This window comes from Polyodon spathula, chromosome 17, assembly GCF_017654505.1.
Source record: "Polyodon spathula isolate WHYD16114869_AA chromosome 17, ASM1765450v1, whole genome shotgun sequence".
Taxonomy (NCBI): Eukaryota; Metazoa; Chordata; class Actinopteri; order Acipenseriformes; family Polyodontidae; genus Polyodon; species Polyodon spathula.
In genome coordinates this window covers 22,615,432-22,634,886 of record NC_054550.1, presented here as the reverse complement: position 1 = coordinate 22,634,886, position 19,455 = coordinate 22,615,432, and the positions used below count along the sequence as shown (strand labels likewise).

The 19,455-nt window shown below is 40.5% G+C and overlaps 1 protein-coding gene across 6 annotated transcripts in view; it reads left to right on the top strand.

Annotated features, from left to right (window-relative positions):
* Positions 1-218: 218 nt before the first annotated feature.
* Positions 219-19,455, top strand: part of LOC121329952 (dnaJ homolog subfamily C member 17-like) — a 93,177-nt gene continuing 73,940 nt past the window's right edge. For all 6 annotated transcript variants that reach the window (XM_041276074.1, XM_041276075.1, XM_041276071.1 and 3 more), the window contains exons 1-2: positions 219-397; positions 16,509-16,578. In XM_041276074.1, the coding sequence (XP_041132008.1) occupies positions 320-397; positions 16,509-16,578 (148 nt within the window). In that variant the 5' untranslated portion in view covers positions 219-319. The remainder of the gene's footprint in view (positions 398-16,508; positions 16,579-19,455) is intronic.

Here is a 19,455-nt window from a genome sequence, read left to right as displayed (position 1 = left end):
ATGTTGCTGAATACATCTTCGCTGATTTATACTGTCATTTCAGACAAAACACTACAAATACCGGAATGCAGTGCTTAGTGCGTGCGCCTGTGCTGCCCGCAGTACATTCTGGGATTTGAAGTCCAACGTTGCCCAACCCGCAATCTGGCGTAAAGCATGATCTGTGTTATTAACAACTACAGCATCCAGCTTGCACTGCTTTTGGTATTTCCTGCGAGGTTGTAGTTGATGGTTGTGTGTGTTGAAGTTCCAACCCGGGAGAGCAAGGAACAGATGTTTATAATTCATTTTTAAAATAAAGACAGACCGGAGAGCGAATATGTCTGCTTCTCAAGAAGTGCTGCAGCTCGATCTGTATGCTCTGCTCGGGGTGGACGACGGAGCAGCTCCAAAAAAGGTACGGTAACATACATATAACTCACGTTTCTTTACATAATGGGTATTGAGCAACTTTACTGCCTCGCTGTAGTCAGCGGCAAGTGAATTAACGTCCTTTTAACCGTCACTATACATATACATGCATGTGGTGTAGAGTGGCCTTCCCAGCCCCTCTTTGCTACTCCCTAGTTCACAGATCTGCTGTTAATCTCAGAATTTACAGTACAGTGTCAACTTTAGTGCATGTGCATGCACATGTCGTCGACAGTGTTATGCAGGTATAGAACAAATACCTTCTGTCGTGTGATAGTTTAAACCACCCACATTCCTTCAAAAGGCTTTCCTGAATTCACTGTTGTCTGCTTTTTTTGTAAAAAAGGACCTCAACTAATAATATCCTGCTGCCATTGTAACTAAAAACCGCCGCAAACCTTGTTATGCTGCCTTTTGTGTTACCATGAATAATCTTTAGTGCTGTACTAGAGACAGCGAAGGAAATCTAAGCATGATGATGTTATTACATTTTTATCACGTCCATTAGAGCCAAATGAAACCTTGCAGTTCAAATGTGATGCTGAAGATGACTTTTCCATTAATAGCCTCAGTACTACATATTGACCAGCAGAGAGCACCAACACCCTAGCTTTATACTCCAAGAACAATTTACAAACGATATACTGTCTTATACCGGAAACCATTTTTGAAAATGTTTATCTTTATTAGAAATCAGGTTACAGGGCTTTGCGGACAACTCGGTATTGTGGTTTAGTACTATTTAGATTCCACCAGATGGCACTATTGCACTACAGATACAAGGCATACATACATGCATGCATGTTGCTGATGTACCTTTACAGTGATCTCTGGTATTCCTACACCAGGATTTATTTATTTATTTATTTGGCAGATGCCTTTATCCAGGGTGACTTACAGGTGTTTCAGGACAGTACAGGGTTACAATGCAAGAGTAATATTTAAATACAGTATAGCTTACAGCAAAGGCAAAACACTACTAAAATACAATATGAACTAGGATGCAACAAGTAAGGATTACAAGAAGTAAAATCTACAATGACATATTAGTGGTGCAATAACGCAAGGATAGTGCATTAGCTGAAGATCCAGGAATGTGATGCTTAGGTCAGGCAAGTCCAGTGCATAGTAGGGGTAGATCAAGAGATCTGCAAATGCAGTCGAAACAGGTGGATCTTAAGGAGGCGGTGGAAGACTGAGAGATGGAACAGTCCTGAAGTTTTCTGGTAGCTGGTTCCACCACAGAGGGGCTAGGAAGAGAACGGAAGGGAAGTGTAGTGGTAGTCCCAAGCATGTAAGGTGAGCTTGTATGTGTTTGCAAATGCACCGTTTACCAGTGTTGTAAAACTTAGCATTTTCAATGCCCAAATCGCTTTAACCTCTGGCAATAACAATGATACAAATCACATGCTTTTTCATAGGGTCTGTATACTTGGTTCACAGTTGCAGTCTCTCAATAAAGTTCAGTTACATGTGGTGTGCAGTGAAAAAGCGTTTTCACATTCTTTTGACCTTTAACTGTATTACTGATATTGAGCACTTCATTTCAAACAACTTTGTTACAAGCCGTTTTATAAAGTTCCACTACAGGTGGTATCCAGTAGAAATGAACCTTTTCGCTGACATACTGTTTTTTTTTTTTCTTTAGTCAATGGATTGTTTTTTAATATTTTTAAAATATAATTGTCATGAATCTAAAAAAGCAGATTGTCCCTGCATTACATTTGAATGTTGATTGTGATGTATCTTTTTTTCTTGTTAGACTTCCCGTTGTGGGATTGTGTTACACAGATTGCATCATGAGAGTTCGGATACAGCATGAGATGAAAATATACAGACGCCAGCTGAATTGGCATAAGTATACAGGTCATTCAATTGAGACAACAAGTATTTTTGTAAACAGATTCTACAAGAACAAACACTGCAAAACATTACAACATATTGTAATATAGAAATCCTGTGTGACACTTTTTACTTGCAGAATTTTAGGAGACCAGTGGTTATCTATCGGTCTGTTAACTTATAAAAGGTTCAAGCTTCAAACTTTAAAGTTCCAAGACCCGCGTGGCTCAAAAACAGCCCCAAATGTAGAAGGTTTTGGACACCTTTATCTCTATCGAACAGAAACAAACATTAAGAAATTCATCCTGGTAGTAACCCTAATACTGTACATTTCTGTTCATTTTCTTTTAGCGTTATAAACAGCAGCCGCACTGGTGACTAAACAGAACGTTCTGTCATTCCAGTTCAAAGTATGCAAGTCGAGCAGTAATGCTGTATTTCCATAAAGGGTATCCCATGTTGGGAACCACTCGCCCTCAATTAAATGGAACTTGCAAGTGGGAAATTTGTTACTGGAAGGTATTTCCCATTACTGGGGCCGATGCAGGATCTCCTGTCTTTCAGACTGACCACATGGAACCTCAGTGTGGTTTAAGGGTTGAATACTAAACAGGGGTGTGCTGCATATCTCCAGAGCTAACAGAATAGTCAGGCTGAAGCCAGGGTCTGCTTCAAATTGTGGTAAGGTTAAGGAAGGAGGGTAATTCCTTTTACTTTAAAGACATACGCTGTGTGGTCCATGGACAGGGAAAAGAACTAGAAATGTGCACAGTATGACCAGATCTGTGAAGTCATTGACGATCATCAAGGACAGGTGTTGGGCAGTAATTCAAATACTTACAGTAAGAACTTGTCTATTCAATAACAAGCAATACCCTGTTGAAGAGGAGCTTGGAATTACCAAACAGTCTTTTTTATGAATGTCCTTTGTTCTTGCTCCAAGGTAATTGCTGTTCTTATAAATTAAACATCCTGACATCTAAACATAAGCTTTGTCAAAATGCATACGGACAAGTTAGACTCATTTTATGGGGGTAAAGTCCCCTGCACGGGGATATGTGTGGAGGTTTTAAAATCTATTTGACCGCATTGATCACTTGTTCTTATGTTGAAGACAGTGGTTCTTTGCTTGGTTTATGTCACAAAGACGGCTGTAGTGGGTGATGTCAGACCAGAAACCAGGAAATAAACAACAGAGATGGAGTTTGGTGAAGCTGAGCGAATGGTCTCGCTCAGCATTTAATAATGCACAGACAGACAGAAAATAAAAGGTTGCAAGATAAACAAAACACAGGACACGGCAGTGGTAGCCAAAACAAAACAGACTAACACTAAACAAACATGGTGAGCTGATATTTGAACTACTATTATTACTATTATTATTATTATTATTACTATTACCTCTGTCTCCAATCCCGTTCTCCACTCACCGAACACACAACCCCGAGTGAGTGAAAACATGCTGCTTTTATGCAGCTGTACCGAAACTCGATTGCTAATCAATCATTCAGTTGGAGTCGCGGTACAACTGCACGTGAATTAATAAAGTGCAATTCCTTGTGCTCACATATTACTTTTTACGTGCACATGAAGTGCTGTGCAATCCTCGTGCCTAAATACAAATATACATTTTAAACACAGACCCATTTATATCCCGTGTACCAGTGACTATACGCCAACATTAACACACAACATACAACACAAAATACAGACAGGGGCGGGCACTTTACCACATATACTCCCCCTTGTGCAAAGCACACATGGTCTCAATGGCCACCTCCCCCCTTAAAATCTCCAAAGTCTTGCTCATAGTCCTGGGCCAAGAACAGGCACTTTAAGGGATTGATGGGCGGCAATGTTGCCAGTAACCAGGCTGTTACTGGCCATGCTGTCAGCAGTCATGCTGAAAGTGGGGCGAATCTCTCCTCCTGCTGTACCACTGGCAGCGGAAATGCTGACAGCTCCCAGACTGACACCTTCAGCCGGGGCAAGTCCAGCAGCGGAAACTGGCAGCGAAACTGCTGCGGGGGAAGGTGGTCTCCTGACCTCTCCCCCTTTTTTGCCGGCAGCTCCCTCTGGGGGGACTCCAGCCCCCAGAACTCCTGCTGCGAAATTGCTGTGGGGAAAGGTGGTCTCCTGAGAGCTGAGCTGAGCAGAGCTGACTGCGACTCCAGGTGATGCAAGGCAGCCATCATTGAGCGAAGCGAGACAGGGAGTCAGGACAAGCTGGGGTGCGGGTGTTGGCCCTCTTCTCGACCACTGCGGCCGGGTGGTTCTTCCCCATGCTTCCCTCAGCAGCCTAAGCAAGGGCTGCTGAGGACCGCCAGCATCTATTCCTGGTCCTTCTGGTAAAGGAAGAGGCAGCTCTTGCTTCTCTGCACGTGATGGTGGGGGAAGTGATACCAGCAGGCATTCATCCTCTGCTGGTGGGGGAAGTGATACCAGCAGGTATTCATCCTCTGCTGGTGGATGGGGACCCAGCAGGCATTCACCCTCTGCTGGTGGACGGGGACCCAGCAGGCATTCACCTTCTGCTGGTGGAGGTGGCAGAGGCAGAGCCAGCTCCTGCTGCTCTGCTCCTGCCGGTGGAGGAGGCAGTAGTCTCCTGGCGGTGGAGGTGGGAGCGGCTTGTAGTCTCCTGGCGGTGGAAGTGGGAGCGGCGTGTAGTCTACCCTTATTACAGGGGACTGGTGCGGCTCTCCCTCACTTGCAGGGGACTGGTGCGGCTCTCCCTCACTTGCAGGGGACTGGTGCGGCTCTCCCTCACTTGCAGGGGACTGGTGCGGCTCTCCCTCACTTGCAGGGGACTGGTGCGGTTCTCCCTCACTTGCAGGGGAAGGTGAGGGAGGAGTTGGAGACAGCAGGCATTCTTCCTCTGTTGGTGGAGATGGGGTCAGCAGGTATTCTTCCTCTGCTGGCGGAGGTGGCAACAGCAGTCCCTCGGGCTTTGGTTTCCCGCAGTCCACCCGTCTGGGCGTTGGACGCTAACGGTCCCCATGTCTGGGTGCTGGACGCATGGGCTCCTCCCACACCGGCATTACTTCTGCCTCTGTATATTGCGTGGGGCAGATGGCCAACGTGTGCCCATATGCCCCACAGCCGGGGCATAGCTCCGCTGCAAGGTTCTTTAAAAAAACCGTCATCCCCGACCTCCTCCTGCTGTTGCTGCGGCTGCTGCTGCAGATTTTTTCTGCCCCTCCTTCTCCTCACCTTCCTCTCCTGGGCCGGTTCCTCCTCCTCCTCTTGGAAAGGGCAGAAAGCCACCACGTGCTCATACACCCCGCAGGCAAGGCACCAGCCTTGGTCATCCAGACCACTGAGGAGCTCCTCCAGCTCCGTGCAGCCATCTCGACTGACTGAGCTCCTCCAGCTCCGTCGTCTGTCAGTCCTTCTACAGATTTGTGGTGGTGTGTTTTTTTTTTTTTTTTTTTTTTGAAAAAAAAAAAAAAAAAAACAAAACACTGCGGTTCCCGCTCTGGTCTGCGTCTAGGAGGCGCTGGTAATCCCACGATGACACCACGTGTCACAAAGACGACTGTAGTGGGTGACGTCAGACCAGAAATCAGGAAATAAACAACAGAGATGGAGTTTGGTGAAGCTGAGCGAATGGTCTCGCTTAGCATTTAATAGTGCACAGACAAACAGAAAATAAAAGGTTGCAAGACAGACAAAACTGACACTAAACAAACACGTTGAGCTGGTATTTTAACTACTATTTATTACGCACACAAACTATACATGCAGGGGTGGGCATTGTGCTACAGCTTAATACTTTTATACTTGAAAACTTTAAGTGGAGAGAGACTAAGCTGGTAGCAGACACTGTACACAGAGATTGGTAAGGGTATGGAATAGGTTACCTAGCCATGTTATTGATGTTGAATCACTGACCCAACTTGACAATGTTTTAAGATCAATCAGCTACTATGAACTGGAAGCGCATTGATGAGCCAAATGTGTTACTTTATATGTTTTGGTGATGTGCTGTATTGTGATGCATGATTTAAAACAGATACAGTACATATAGTCTGCAAAATGTTTTTTTAATGATGGACACATTTATTATTAGTGTACACAAATACATGTTTTACAGTAAGGTAGTTAGATGTTAAACATCCTGTAGTGCATTAATGTTTTGAGGTCTGGTAAAGTGATTTTTCCAACATAAACAAACATGTATACTTAGCAACAGATGTACAGTAAAGTTACCAAGGGAGGTCCCCGAGTGGCTTCCTTGTTAAAAGCACAGCCAATGGGGAGCACAGGTTTGCGTCCTGGCTGTGCAAAGCCAGTGGTCTTCGCTGGGGATTCCAGAGGGAGCGTTGCAATGGCTCTGATGCTCCTGCGGGTTTAAGGAGGCAAAACCTGCCGGCACTGTTTCTCATTGCACACCAACGGACTCTACTGGCCAGGCGCCTAGTGAACTTGGGTGGACACCTACAGGGCTGGCCTTTGTCCTGCAGAGGCCTGTGGCTCGTTGACATCGGCTCTTCAGTTACTGAGTATAAAATAGGAAACAGGCTTTGTCGTGGTATCAGCCCACTTGGCCTTCAGTTCTCCTGAGCTGTGTGGGGAATTGCTGCGATGAGGGGAAAAATAATTGGGCACTCTAAATTAAAAAAAAAAAAGAACAAACAACAAAACAAGTAAGTTACCAGAAGTGCTGCAGGCCTCTTTTGGGAATTAATGTAATACATTTGTTAGCTGTCAGTTAAAATAAAGCTCGCCGCCTTGAATTTGGCACATCAGTTGTCCATTGACAGGAATCTGCACAAGATTTGCTGAGCATGATTTTACGTCAGTCTTCATCAAGGTTTCAAGACTGGCTGTTTGAAACTGAAAACCTCAGTCATCTCGGAGAAAATGATCTCCTGCCTCACCGTGCGTTTGCAGTGTTCACAACTTGGCTGTCCCACTGCAGCTGTGTTAATGACTGCAGAATAATGTATTTCTCCATGTTAAACGCCAATGACAATCATTCATAATCCCCTGTGCTACCATCCCATATCACTGTCCTGATTGCAGAAGATGAGCTCCCTGAGGGCCACCCAGCCACCCGTGTGTGTAATTTTCACTAAGTAGTCAGCAGTAATAATGGAAGCAGACTGTTGTAATTAGAATAAGATGTAGAAAAGCAATAAAGTATGTCCTGTGGCCAAGAATTTCAGATTTTGTTAAGCAGAACAGCTACAGTAAGTTACTGATCTTTTGAAGGAAGAGTCAGTGAAATCAGATTTTAAAGCTGGGGGAATTGTGTGGAGATGGTTCATGATGGAGTGGTCATAAGTTGAAGCCGCTATTTCCCTAGACAAGGCCCCCTATACTTTACTTTTTAGACTGCTTAGGATGTTTTCGGCTGCTGTATTCCACACATCACCGAGGAACATCAGCTGCACCATATTGGGTTTTTACAGTGCTGCATTTTCAATATCGGTACAAACCGGTCACCTCTCAGGATTCCTTTCAACTGCAAAGTGAGCTTAAAATTGTGACATCACAATTGGCCACTTAACAGTATTCACTTAGGTATTGTTTAATAAAAATCACAATGGACGAAATAAAGGTTGGTCATGAACAGACCACCAATATAGCTGTATTTTTTAGTTGTATGTTAACAAATAAGCAGCAGGTGATAATTATTGGAATATGAGCACTGTTATATTGACACTCTCGCCACACAAACAGACCTCGACTTCTAGCCTCGCTCCATTCCTATAGTAACCCTATAGTATTTGATCTCCCAAAACTCGTTGGAAGTCTTCTGTTTTTGCATTGAATACCACTGGGAGAAGCTGGCTGTACCCATTGCTTCTTTGATTGAAACGATGAAAAATAAATGTGCTTAACTTTTTTAGTTCCTAAATATATTTGGTTGGGTAAAATGATGTGTTCTAAGGCAGTTTTGAAAGGGGCATTCGTCACAATGAGATAAACTGATGGTTATCAATCTGTATCAAACAATTAGCCTACTCTATCTCTATAGATTATGAAGAATGAATGTATGGAGACTGTAATTTACAGTATAGGTCTATAACTGCTTTTTAAATCTATTTCAACTTAATAATTAAAAAAAAAAAAAAAAAAAAAAAAAAAAACTTCCTGGCATTGGATACAAACTAGTGGAAACTCTCCAGGTCATGGAAGGGTTACATTTTTGGGAGTTAATAAGTTGAGTGTCTGAATGAATCTGGTGTGAACTTGCCGACAAAATGCTTTCAAAATGATGTTTGTAGTTGTCAAGAATATCTGTGTTCTTTTGTTAGCATAATGCTGTCGGAGAAAAGACACCTCTAGTGATTCTATTGTGAGTTGCTTCAGAACAGTAATGTACTGTAAAGACAGTTAATGAAGTACCACAATATGAACAAACTTCTTCGACTCTGTCGATTCATGCAATTTTGCGTCAGGACTTGGTCACTGTTATTATCCTGTTGCCTTTTACCTCATTGGAATTCCAGTCTGCAATGAGAGATGTGCGACTGCATACTAAAAATGAGCTCAAATTATGAGGCAGTGACTTCTGCCGTTTTTGCTGTCACATTCTTGGAATCAAGTCAGAAGTATTGATTCCTTTCTAACTTGAGAAAACACCACCTTCAACCTCACCGCACGATTGTTTTCAATCTTGTTATTTCCGTATTTTTATGTTTGCTGCTGTTGTCAACAAAGTTCCCATAGTATCTGGACAAAAGACTTAAACGTATTATTACATGATGTATGGTAGGTAAAACTGCCATTATATTTGACTAATTATTATAATTAGCTGAATTGTATATAAAACAAAGCTGAGAATAGTGGTGCTTATGAGATTCTGTGATAGCATTTCGTAACTGTTAGCTTAAGCACTGAGTCAGGTTCTAGAACAATAGTTTCATTATATACTATCATGCTAATCTGGGTCAACCTAAATCACTGTTTCTAGTTGGGGTTTAGGTAATGTCTTATTGCTGGAAGTAATAAGACATTATCTAAAGTTGCAGTGGCATTATCAGGGCAGAAGAGGCTAATGGAACAGGCACATTTAGTAAACACGCTGCTCGGCACGGCCGCTGAGGTAATTTACTGTAGCCCCTCGTTGGGATTGTGTCTGAGAATTCCCAGCAGGTTGTGTGCTTGGACAATTAGAGCAAGTAGCACAGCAAGACTCCGTACCACAAATAAATATTTGTGTGGGCTTGCCTGCAGTTTCATTCCTCCTTTATTGGTCACAGTCACTGGTACAGAACGATGGTTATCAACCTGGCTCAAGCCCAATTTTGCATCCGTGCCCAAAAAGACGTAATTACAAAGCAGCAACTTCCAGGTCAACTCCTGGTCAGAAAAATACATGACATCATGTAAAACATTTTGGCTGTAGTTTCAAAGCACCTCTGCATTAAAGGTGGCAGTCTGTAATTGTGACGCAGGTTAAATTTGAAGCTTTAGCAAAATTAAAAAAAAAAAAAAAAAAAAAGATTAACAACATATTGTATATGATCCTTTTGATTTTATTTTTTTTTCATTGTATGGTTCTCATAGTTTATGGGTCAAGTTAGTTACAAGTAAAAGAAAGAATAGCTTGACCTGTCTTGGTTTTGACAACAGGAGAAGCCTCCCACTTCCAGTTATCCAGTGGACCTTTCCAGCAAAGTTTAAAGTTTCCAGAGATTGATAATGATGAGTCCCAGCTTTCTTCTGTTGCACAAAGTAGTTCTTCAGAAAAAAACATGTACTCATTTCTCCCTTTTAAGATGTTTGTGTTGCTGTTGTCCAAAGAATTAAACCAGTATTTTTCCTTTCACCATGAATGCCTTCCTGCATCACATATAGGGCCTAACCCAAGTAAAACTAAGTGACAATTATGTGGATTTACAGACAGTACATTAAAGTTATTTAATTACCTTCATCCAACATTGGAAAGTAAGTCTAAAAACAACTTTATGTACTTAAGCTCTTGTATACATTTGAACAATTACAGAATGCTATTGAATATACGTTAAACTCTTGCTATGCTTCAACATGTTGAAGGTTGTTAGCCGAAGTCCAAATAAGTACTCGCTATGATGTTTTAAAATACGTTTTTGTATTTGTTTTTTATATCTACTACATGGCTAAATAATTTGGTAGCAAAACTACATCCAGGGGCAGGATTAGTTACTGAAAGAGATAGAGGAACTTGATACCCACTATCTGTCCAAAGATTATATTATAACTGACCCCGAAAACCATTATCTTTCAGGCCTTATTGGAAGGTGTATGGGGTTGCTTAGACAGTTTTAAAGTCCAGAGCAACAGGGTCTTGCTTGTTGGTTCCCTGGCCAGGCTCCAGCCCTCTGCGTGTCAGCTCAGCCTCTGGAGGAAGTGCCTGAGTGCTAGTCAGTGGTTCTGGAGAGCTTTAACAATGTTTTTATTTCAGAAAGCCCTGGAACTGAACTGTGTTGAAACTGATTAGAAGGATAAAGGCACACGTCGTTGTTAACCATTAGCATACCTCACCAAAATCAACCCTCCAGTCACTTTACAATCCACACAGCCTCTGCTGATTGCACGGCAGGGCTTGTTTATTGGGGTGGTGGGGGGGTGGGGTGGTATTTTGCTGTACCAGGGGATGAAATTATCCCGTCTATGGGGTGGAGTGTTGTACATTCCACAGATACAATAGCATAGAATAATACACACATACATGTTTTAGAAACCTACCACAGCTTCCAGGAATGTAGACATTTTGATTTGGAAATTACTTTACTTTAGAGGTGACTTTACACAGGCTTTATAGCAAAAACCAGGCCTACTGCATCTCCTTTAAGCAAAATAACAGGCCTTCCATAGCAGATATTAACCTTTTTTAAAAAATTGTTGTAGTAATTTTGCAGTTTTCCCATGCTTTAATTCATAGTTTTAAAGTGGTTTTCAATGTTTTGTTTTTAAATATGATTTACCATACCTCTCTGTGTTTTATAATGCTTACTTATACTTTATCATGCTTTCAAAATTCTTGCTTTCAGAAACATTTATAACAGAAGTGGCAGGCACTTCATCAGACCAGTAAGGTAAATATGGATTTACGTGAAGGGAGAACCTCCGGGATGCTCATTTCCAGGGATAAAATGTTCCATCAGATTAGGGGAATTAAATAATCCTTTGAAAGTTAGGGGAATCTAGCCAGGTCAAACTGACAGTTGCCTTGGTCTGCTTTGGAAGACCCCTCGGACAGCACTGTGATCTGTAATTGAATGTTAGGGCACTGGTTTGGTGAAGAGCCACCAATGCAACTTCATTGCAGGTTTTTTGTGTTTTGATGCAATAAAGATCTCTGTTGGCAATCCTTATATGTGAATTATCAACCAAATACCAGCAAGTTGTCCTCTTTGCACTTACATGGGTAGAGTCTGTGCATTGAATGCTTTATATTCTCAGGGTAAACTGAGTCAGTCTTTATTTCACTCTTTCATTTTAGCATATGTCTAAAGAATCACTTGTTCAAGTGTTATGAAAAGTTAACCTGTGGATCTGTGGAAGCAGCCTGTCTATCTCTGTCTGTATGGCTGTAAGTTATTACATACTGTACATGTACAAGTAAAATGGTCTGGACGTGCTTCAGCATCATTTTTTGAGAGCGTCTGGGGGTATGTAAAGATATCTTTCATTTTGAGTGTACAGCAGACGTGGAGGGTGAATTTCACCAGTATGCTTGTTCATAATGAAAACATTTTATTCTACTGTCAACAGTTTCTTAAACAACAGTCTAAAATCATTGCTGTAAAGAGTGTGACTATAGCCCAGTATCTCTTGCCTTAAGGAAAATGTATAAATTGGGCTGAAAAGACAAGGGGTTTACAAAGCTTTTACACAGGGGGAGACTATTCAGAAGTGATAATGAAAAGTTAGTTTATGAGTCAGTAACATAAGGTAGCTCCCTACAGTGAGCACAGTGTAGAAAGGTTTTATGGGCGCTAATGTGGAGTGTGCTTTCTTGTGTTTTTTTTGCTTTGTTTTTTGTACGCGGGTGTTAAAGCACAGGTGCCTTTAGGTACATTTTGAGAAACCCTAACCTAATCGTGATGAAATTTAGTTTGAGTATTTCTTATCAGAAATGTCGTGCTGTGGATGGAATGTACCTTAGCATGATTCTGACTGACCTCTGTTATGTAACAGTCAGTATTGTGTGATGTGCTGCCATTACAGATTCTGTTCCCTGTCGGTGAGGTGACATTTAAAGTTAAATAACCGTGAATGAAGCCTGGCTCTCTTCCATAGCCGTTAAGATGCTTGTTTGCACTGTGCATCGTTGCTGGTTCACCCCCGGCCTCCTCCGTGTTACACATGCACATTAGGGGTGCAAATCAGTTATGGTCTGTTTGAGCAGCAAAGGGAATGGGACATACCATTATTACACACAGGTGTGCAAATTTTATTTATTTTTTTATTACTGTGACAGAAGCTCAATACAGTGTGATTTCATCACTTATACCAATGTATTACACAATGTACAAAGATTAAAATAATGTATCGAGACATTACATTTTTTTTTTTTATTTATGATTTTTCTAGTATCCCCAATGTTGCGCGATTAGTTGTACGTGGCAAATGATGTCCGAGTAGAACTGCAGCTTGTGGTTTTTTAAATTGATGTTAGCTAATCAGCATGTTGACTCAAAGTGACTGAGATGTGTGGCAGCTTCTAATTTAAAGTGTCACCTAGATTTATGTCAGCAAAAAATGAAAGCTAGAACTCAGGCCTGCCGTCAGCATTCTAAAAAGAAAAAAGAACGGCTATACTGAATTATTATAAGAAGTATTAACAGTGGGATTTGAAGCTATGACCTTATGAACTGTAAAAGCTTAGGGTTTCTTGATTGATATTATCAGAGAGGTCAGCTTGTTACTGAGATTTCAGTGATTTATCAGCCGCAGTATGTATGTATGTATGTATGTTAACTTGTATACTATATAATATATAAAATTTAGTTTGAACCCCAACTCGAAATACGCCCCCATCTAGATTGGGTCGACCCCATCGGGTTGGGGTTAATTAACATTTTTAGATCCCCGAAAGCTTTTCGTATTCGGGGTGGGGTTTGTCTTGCGAATGACCCCATTGCGATGCGTACAATTCAGTTAACTTGAATCCCATCTAAGGAAGATCTGAAAACACTCAAGCAGCTAGCAGCAATGTCGCAGTGCGTGTATGTCTTCTAATTAAAGCTACCGTACCACATTAGCTGAACAGTACACAACAGAGTACCATCATTTTTGCTGTATTCAAAATCAAATAACACATCAAATAGGAACCTATTTATTTTACATTTGTATAGTGTGTGTGTGTGTGTGTGTGTGTGTGTGTGTGTGTGTGTGTGTATATATATATATATATATATATATATATATAATATATATATATATATATATATATATATATATATAGATATATATAAAAATACAGTATAAACAGATTAACCTATTTTGACTATTCAAAGACATATGTTTTGAAACTCAATGAATTTCTTAACACATCAGGATTAGGGAAGATACGAAAGTGTATTTCCATCTTGGTAAGATGATGATTCTTCAATGTGTCTTTTAAATCTGATGCATTTTGACCCATGGAATGATATTAATCACACCAAAATGGCACTGGTATACCCCCTCCACATTTGGAATGCTCCACATTTCCAAAAACTGTAGTTGGATGACGGTATGGTGAAAAAGAACATTCCATTCTGGGTGCCAAAAGTCATTGTAAACCTTTCAACTCTGCCAGCCCCAAATACTTTACTTTTGTAAATCGGAGAGTTCTGCAAATTTTTTTAGCTGCGATTATCAAAATTAGCCTTGTCCATTGCTGTCATTGTCAGGCTTCCATACACATAAGCAGGAATTAGACCCGGATAATTCACTACATTTTACAGCAAAATGTATCACGGCCCCAGACAGAAGGGGTATTTTCAGAAATCTGGGCTCACTTTTTAAGAAGTTTGTGGTCAAAAAAACAAACATTGGAGGTCCTGTTGCCAAAAGGCTGTACAAAAAATAAATTGTTGATATGGAATACCATTGAAAGCTACTGCCAGTAGCCTGGCGGCATGTTCTTTGGTTCAAGTGTGGTTGAAAACATGCCGGGAGGAGAATTCTAATCTGACTGATCGCGCTGTTTGAGAGCTCCGGTTTCCACAGACCAAAACCACAATTACAACCAGCCTTGCCTACAGCCATCATTTCATTCTGTGGTGGCAAAATTTCATTATTTGTTAATACCACGAGCTTCAGATGAATCCGTTTGAAACAGTCAGTAGTTTATAAAGGCTTTTTTTTTTTTTTTTTTTTTTTTTTTTTTTATTATTATTATTATTTTTGTTTCAAATTAGAAATGAAAGCCATTGGAAATAAAGTGTGTCACTTCACAGTTGAAATGCTGCCCGGTTATAAAGCTGAGTGTACTGTATGTTATTGTTATGAAGATTTAACAGAATATTTCTTGCTTAGATAAGGCACAGTATACCACAAACTGTCATTCAGTAGAGTCTATGAATGGCGTCAAATGAGTGAAATAACACAGGCACCATGTTTTTTTTTTATTGAATCTCCTTAATACAGTAGGCTGAAAGGTTTTTGTCGTTGGTTAAGAAGTCTTTGTTAGCGGTGTGTTTCTTAAATGATTCAAGCTAGATGGTGTGATTGGGACAGGAATACATTGCAGCTGAACAAGTTCACATATGAGTGACGTTGACTTATTGTAGTTTCAGGTAATCCTTATTAGCAGGATATCTTTGACCTGTTTCTCTAGGTCACAGGTCCACTGGCTTTATGGAAATAAAATACTCAAGGATTACATGACATCCAGCTTAAATAAATCCGTCTCATATACATCTTGTAAATCCCAGCTGAGGAGTTGGTCGTTTTAGAACTAAAGAACCCAAAGATCTCCAAATGTAAGAAAGAGTCCAGTGGTAATATTGCAATTTTTTTTAAATTGGTTTCAAAATGCAAGTTAGCACAGAATGCGAGAGGCTCCAATGGAGGAGGATTTTGTTGCTGTAAGGGAATGTAAACAATCTGGAAAGGCAACAAGGTGCTACTGTATATAGCACAAATGGTTAATTGTTTTGCATTTCCATTCAGTATATATGTCTGTCATGTGCAGTTTTGAAAGAAACACACATTGCAGCAAATATGTGTGTTTATTTTAAAACCTAATATCCGTTACTAGACTAGGTTAAAGAATGTTCTTAGGTTCCATAGCTCAGTCTCAGGAAATCTGTTACACCTGCACTTCCTAGTTCATTTCACCTCAGCAAGGTCTTCTGGGTCAAAGCATGTTACTGGCTAAAAGCATGTAAATCAGTAAGGAAAGCAGCTGGTTGGTTAATGACAGGAAAGAAGCTGTTGGAGGAATGGTGACAATTTAGGTGAAATGACCAAGGAAGTGTAACACTATCTGAAAGTGTGGCTTGCAAACCGAGATTTATTTAATTTATTTATTTTAGTGCCAGATATTGAGAAATCTTATTCACTGTAAAACATTGCATGACTGTGCGACACTGTTTCTTAAGATTAATTGAAAGGTAAATTCTAGCACACGCAACATTTTCTTGCGCGTCTTTACATTACATATGTAAAACCCTGACTGCTAGATCTGTACTCAAGCATCCAAAATCTCTATAATCACACTACTAGTCAGTAATAATACACCTTTATTCTTGTGCTGTAAAAATACTGAACAAAAAAAAAATTAAATGTTTTTATTGGAATTTTGCCCTCGACAACAAGTTTGTTTTGTCATTTTAACCCATTAAGCTAAAACTGCCATAAGAAGAATAATAAAAAAAGCTATTGAAAGTTGTGTTATGATTTTGCTTAAGGACGCCCAGTTACTGTGGTTACTTGAGATTTACCTTGCTTCTGTACTTTCCAGTACTGTCAAGTGTTCCTTTTCATGAGCAGTACATTTATAACCGTAAAACCAGAGAAGACAGAATCCAACCAACAACAGGGTTCAATACTTAGTTCAGTGGTAATCTTTAAACAACCTGCTGTCATTTTAAATCAGAATCGGGATAATCATGTCATGTATGCATAGTTCCATCTTGCCTTTGTTATGCAAGACTAAGTAGAATGTATTAATTTGATGACATTTTCCATTGGATGTTTTTGATGAAATCCTGTTCTCCAGTCTGCAATGATTCTCGCTCCTCCCTTGTTGTTGTCACACTTGTCGGAAGACATGTATCATCTGGACATATCTTAACCATGTATTGTTTTTCTTACTCCCCCTCAAGATTAAGAAAGCCTACAGACAGAAAGCGCTGACGTGCCACCCTGACAAGAACCCAGACAATCCCAAAGCAGGTGAGCATGTCTGAAACAGAAAGTAAAACGTCATGTTGTAAGAAAAGAGGAAACAATTGTACTTGCTATTTGCTACAGTATATTTGTTATATTTTGCTTTTTGTTAAAGGCAGTGGGCCTTGTTTATTAAGATTATTTTCAGAGAGGAATACAACGTTAACTGTATAAAACAAGCAAGAATCTACTGAGAACAATTGAAAATCCTATCCTTCACACTTTTCTATTGAGAATTCTGCCCTTCATACTTTTCTATTGATAAACCCCTCTCTGTCACATTCTTTTTGGTCCTTTTGTGTATTTCTGTTTAGTAGTTCCTGTATTTTAATCTATTTACCTAAAAATAATGCAAGTTTTGCGTTTTGAAAGTCAGATGCAGGAAGAAACACAGGCAAGTACTGCAGGGCAAAAGGCACAGCGTGCGCTGTTTACTAAAACAAAAATAAAATAAATATTTAAACACAAAAAAACTCTTGCTCACAGAGCGAAAGTCAAAGTTTAAACCAAAACAAAATCACAAATCACAATACAACAAACCCCAGGTCAGTCTGGGCAATCGCCTTCACTGATCCTATATGTTTTTGTTTTTCAGCTGCTGTCTCCTCTCGCTCTCCCGTACTCTCCTCTGGACACCCCACCCAGAGTGCAGAGAGCTGCAGGTTTATATGCAGGTGACCGTCTTCCGATTTAGCAACAAATTAATCACTTAATTAATTCGGGAGATGGCCACCTTCTGCACAAGATTTATTAATTACTCCTGGCAGAGGACGAGCTACCTGCCATGTCTCTGCTAGATTTTAAATAAAAACAAAACAATAACAAACCAACACTGCTAGGCCGTCATAAATACAATAAATAAATCATAATACAAACACAAATTATCACACAGGCAGAGGGGGAGATCCCGTTCTAAAAATAAATAAACAAATACATGTACAGGGCATCTCGCCCTGTTACACTGGTCATAAAACATATTCAAGTAATACTATTTTGATTTGATGGGGTTATTCATTTATATATATGGCAACCTTCAAACAAAATCAGGCAATTTTTGCCAAGCAACTGTTTAGATATTGTTTAGTTTAGTTATTGTGAGCAGTTGTTTTATCACATTTAAAAGCTGCATTGTGTGTAAACCCTGATAAAAGTGTAGAAGCATGGGTAAAGCATAGATACCATGAATACAACATGCTTTATCAGTTCTGAATCTAGTTACAAAGCATTAAAATGTCACTGAGGTTTTTGTGTGTGCTTTGTGTTTTTCTGTTGAACCAATCACAGCAAATCTCTGACATGGGCCTCTTCCCTCAGGAACCTCAAAACCAGAAACACTGGGAAGTAATAGTCTACATGGGCGCTCGGAGGTGAAATATGTTTTTCCGACTTTTAAATCCTTCAGAAGCGGAGAGCCAACAAATGTGTAGCCATAATTGAAATGCAAAAAATGCACCTTGACATTAAGAAGAATGTTATTCATTGAGGTTTGTGGTTCCTGGATGTCTGTTTTGATTATCAGATTGGGTCAGCTAATGGTGACACAGGGGCCTGAGGTACAATAAGATAAATGTAAAAGCAACCTTAAGAACTGCATCTGAATACAGTGCCACCCACGGTGCACACAATGGGGAACACAAGACATGAGGCTGGTCAGGGAGCGGGCTTGATTCAATACAGTCATGGCCTGAAATATTTTCTTCTTTTCCATTCTATGTTTTTCTAGAACGCAGCAGTAAATTCAGAGATTGTGGCTAGTCCTTTTGTGTCTGTGTCTTTCTGTTCCTGTCTGCATGTATGTGTGTGTGTCTGTATAATCCCTGTAGGTGTTCTGCAATGTATTTGTTATTGTGCACTAAACATTTGAATCTTGCTGGGCTCTTGTGTTGTTTCCCATAAAGATCCTGGGCTTGTTTTAAGAGTTTGACTCTTTCCAGGGGCTGCTGTTCCTGTAGCTCTTCTCCCAGCTCTGCGCACTAACACTTCCAGTGTTTAATCTGGATTTGCTTGAGCCAAGAGAGCCGAGAAACCTGAGAAAACTCTTGCGTGCTCCTGATCTCAGCAGCTTGTTAAAATAAAGCAAGTTTGATTGCGTCATTAAACCCAGGCGACGCTGTTGGGGGAGATCTGGTTCTGGGTTCGCTCTGACTGGTACAAATTGTCCCTGAGAGATCCCTGGTATTTGACAGAGAAAAATGGAGATTCATGTGAGAAAATATACAGTATATCAATCGAGGAAACTGTCGTCCATGAGATTCCGTGCCTGTTTTATGTAGGAGATGCCTCAATTATTTTGAGCACAGTTTTGTTAAGAGACGAACTGTGCCATTTTCTACCTTTTATTTTTGTTGTGGCTGTTTTTCCTTCTTTCTTCTCTGTGCATCTTCTGTGTTTTCTTTTTTTCTTATATTTCTTTCCTTTCTCCACGCACAACTTAAAACTGTCCCCCTCAGTGTGGTTGCGTGCCCCTGGCAATGCTTGGGGGAGTAGCTGATACGCCTTCAGTCACCCAGGAAGTCCAAAAGGATTAGGGCACCATACCGAACTGGGCAGAAACATGGCATATTAAATGTAAAGTTAACAACTATAAATTGCTACACGCTGCTCACAAAAATGTAGGATCCAGCTACCAAATGGGTGGTATAGAACTAGACCAGGCCCCCAAGAGATAGACGTTGACGTTTAGAGACTCATCGCAGTCAGCAACCAGACAGTGTGGGGAAGCAATTACAAAAGCAAGCAGAATGCTTGGGTATATAGTCTAAAGTGAGGCTGTATAATGCACTGGTGAGACCGCACTTAGAGTACTGGGTTCCATTCATGTCAGAACTTTACCAAAATGACATTGTGGACTTGGAGAGAGTCCAGCAATGGGCAACCAAACTA